We start from the raw sequence: 2,559 nt of genomic DNA on the forward strand, positions 1-2,559 counted from the left end.
CCTGTAGTAGTAGTATTTCAAGCTGTCGAACTAAAGACACAATTCTGTAAAATAGCAACTACTACCGGTAATAGTAAATTGAGCTCTCAGGTAGTAATTTAGAGGCCTTTTGCGTTAAATACCTATACTTTTTATACCAAAATGCTAAACTTTTGAGCACAGAGCCTTTGGTTTGCAAGAAAGAAACGGGTGCATATCGGCAATGAACAAGAATAATAATTGTGGAAGAGGAATATCTAGATACCAAATCTGTTTTAATTTGTACCAATTTACTTTTTCAAGCACTGGAAGCCTACCGTCTTACCCCGCATATAAGGCATATGTGCTATAAATAAATACAACACTGCTTGTCTGTTATATTCGTTTAGAAAGCCTATGTGTTGTACAGCGAACAAATTATTTGACTTTGAAGAATGGGTCCTGGAATCTGGCTTGGTCGTTGAGGCTTGACCCTCCTGCGCGATCGGTTAGGGCTCAAACCCTCCTGCGTGCAGTTCACATGATGTGGTGATTGGTAACGGGTCTTCTCTTTCTGTTGTGGCTGCGTTGTATACGGAGGTTTTGCTTGTTAGTATTATGAATTCTATAAAAAAAAATCTTTTTATAAGAATCGTTTGCATGAATTACATGTAATCACGTGTATTATACTTATGTACTATGTATCCATCTACTTTCACTGCGAAATATGATCCGGAGCGAACCAAGCACAGCGTTTTCAGAGGATTTTCAACCGTGTACGAGAATTTGGACACCAGCTTATTGTCCTTGTCAACAGTACTTACCTATAGATACGTCGCTCAGCACTCATGGCTGTGTAAATTATAAAATAAGAGAATTAAAGCCAAGTAACAGCAGCACCGACAAGTTTGTTGAGAAGGGTGGTTAGTTGGAGCTCTCAAGCCATGAGAATCACGTCCACAGTGAGATCATCATCGATAACTCGACCCAGGTTAGCTAACACACGTCGTGTATCGTGAATCTCCTGAAGCCAAGAATCCATCGTCTGCTCACGAGTGTAAGTTGCGTGGAAGAATTGCTTCAATACCCACACGTAATTAGAAAACTCACGCTTAGTATGGTGTGCTTCCAGATCTTCCCACATTTCCTTGCCAGTTGGAAGATCACACATACGCTCAGCGTCTTAATTTTTAGCACCACGAAGCAACGTATCTTTCACAAAGAAGTCCAGCATATCGTAGCGGTGTTGAAGCTCCCCAGTTACAGTCGGACGCTGTACGGATCCATCGATCAGACCCCAAGCATTAAATCGGTGTAAATAGGCCATAACTTGAGCACGATAGAGGTTAAAGCTTCCTGCCATTTTTGGTGGGTTTTTGTTCACATCCAACGCTAGGTTAGGCGGTGGCAATGGTATCCTTCGTTGTTGTTCTTCATTAGCGTGCGACCTCGCTGGAGCGTTCACCACCGGAGTTCCAGTCAAAATGAGTGTTGAAGTTGGTGAGCTCAACGCAGAAACAGACTGCGGCGGTGGAGACTGAAGGACAGGAATCCCGCCAGCACCACCAGCCAACGGACCTACCAGTCCAGCCGCTACTGACACTGCAGAGCCAGCATCCGTCGCGACGCGGTCGGAGACGGAGTACCAAGTAAGTCTGACATCGAAGGCAGCGTCCACGACATCGTCAGCGTTCACGTAAGTTCTGGAAGTTTACTCCAATTTTGGGCTCATAACCCTAACAGCGAACGTCTCCTACTCGTTCACTTGCAGAGGTCGTGTACGATGTCTGGACAGTGAGTACGACGGAAGAAGTAAGCGTTAACACACTACTCGCCCCACACTTGGCAGATTGGGAATTGCTGGAGCTCCACCCTTGGTGGACTCCGTTAGAAATAAAAATATTAACCAAGTATCTAACGGGCGAGTGACTACCAATACTAAAAAGACTTCTGGTTTCTGAGACTGCGTCGTCCAGGTCTCATACATTGTCGGCCGCCCATTGGCTGCTATGCTTGCGAATGACGGCGCTGACGTGTACAGCGCCGACATTGACTCGCTGTACCTATTCCGTCGCGGTAAGCTCATCCCGAGCGAAGAGACGCAGGAGACGGCGTGTAAGAAGTCTCGTGTCATCATTACTGGCGTCCCCGTTAAGAGCTACAAGCTGCCGCTTGAGTGGGTCAGCGAAAACACGGTCATCATCTACGTCGCGTCCTTCAAGAACGTGGACGATGCCGAGCTGCTTAAGATAAAGGGCGTGCAGTACGTGCCACTGGTGGGTAAGGTCACGGTGGCCATGCTCGAACGCAACCTGCTGCGTCTGTACGAGAACTTCCACTGGAAGCCTAAGAAGGTCTGGCAGTAAGAGTGTGGATGAGGATAGAGAGAACACCTCGCTCACCGCTAAAATGCATAAATCTTCCTCGTTACAGGGAAATTCACAGCGTGTGCAGTACCGTAATACGCTAACTCCGTCCAAGTACAGTTAATAGCGCCTATGCTGACTCAATATACTCTACATTGCACAAAATTGGACGCTGTGGACTTTATTCTGGGTCGAGAACAGTTTTTCGGCTCACGAGTGGATGCCGGGCCCCACG

At 46.6% G+C, this 2,559-nt stretch overlaps 1 protein-coding gene across 1 annotated transcript; it reads left to right on the top strand.

Moving 5' to 3' along the window:
- Positions 1-685: 685 nt before the first annotated feature.
- On the top strand, positions 686-2,400 carry PITG_14777 (tetrahydrofolate dehydrogenase; the record flags this gene model as incomplete). Its single annotated transcript, XM_002898598.1, has 4 exons — positions 686-734; positions 989-1,015; positions 1,596-1,654; positions 1,935-2,400. 4 exons carry the CDS (start codon positions 686-688, stop codon positions 2,322-2,324), a joined length of 525 nt encoding a protein of 174 aa, XP_002898644.1.
- Positions 2,401-2,559: the final 159 nt, after the last annotated feature.

Source organism: Phytophthora infestans, genomic scaffold (genome assembly GCF_000142945.1).
Source record: "Phytophthora infestans T30-4 supercont1.36 genomic scaffold, whole genome shotgun sequence".
NCBI classification, from domain to species: Eukaryota; Oomycota; class Peronosporomycetes; order Peronosporales; family Peronosporaceae; genus Phytophthora; species Phytophthora infestans.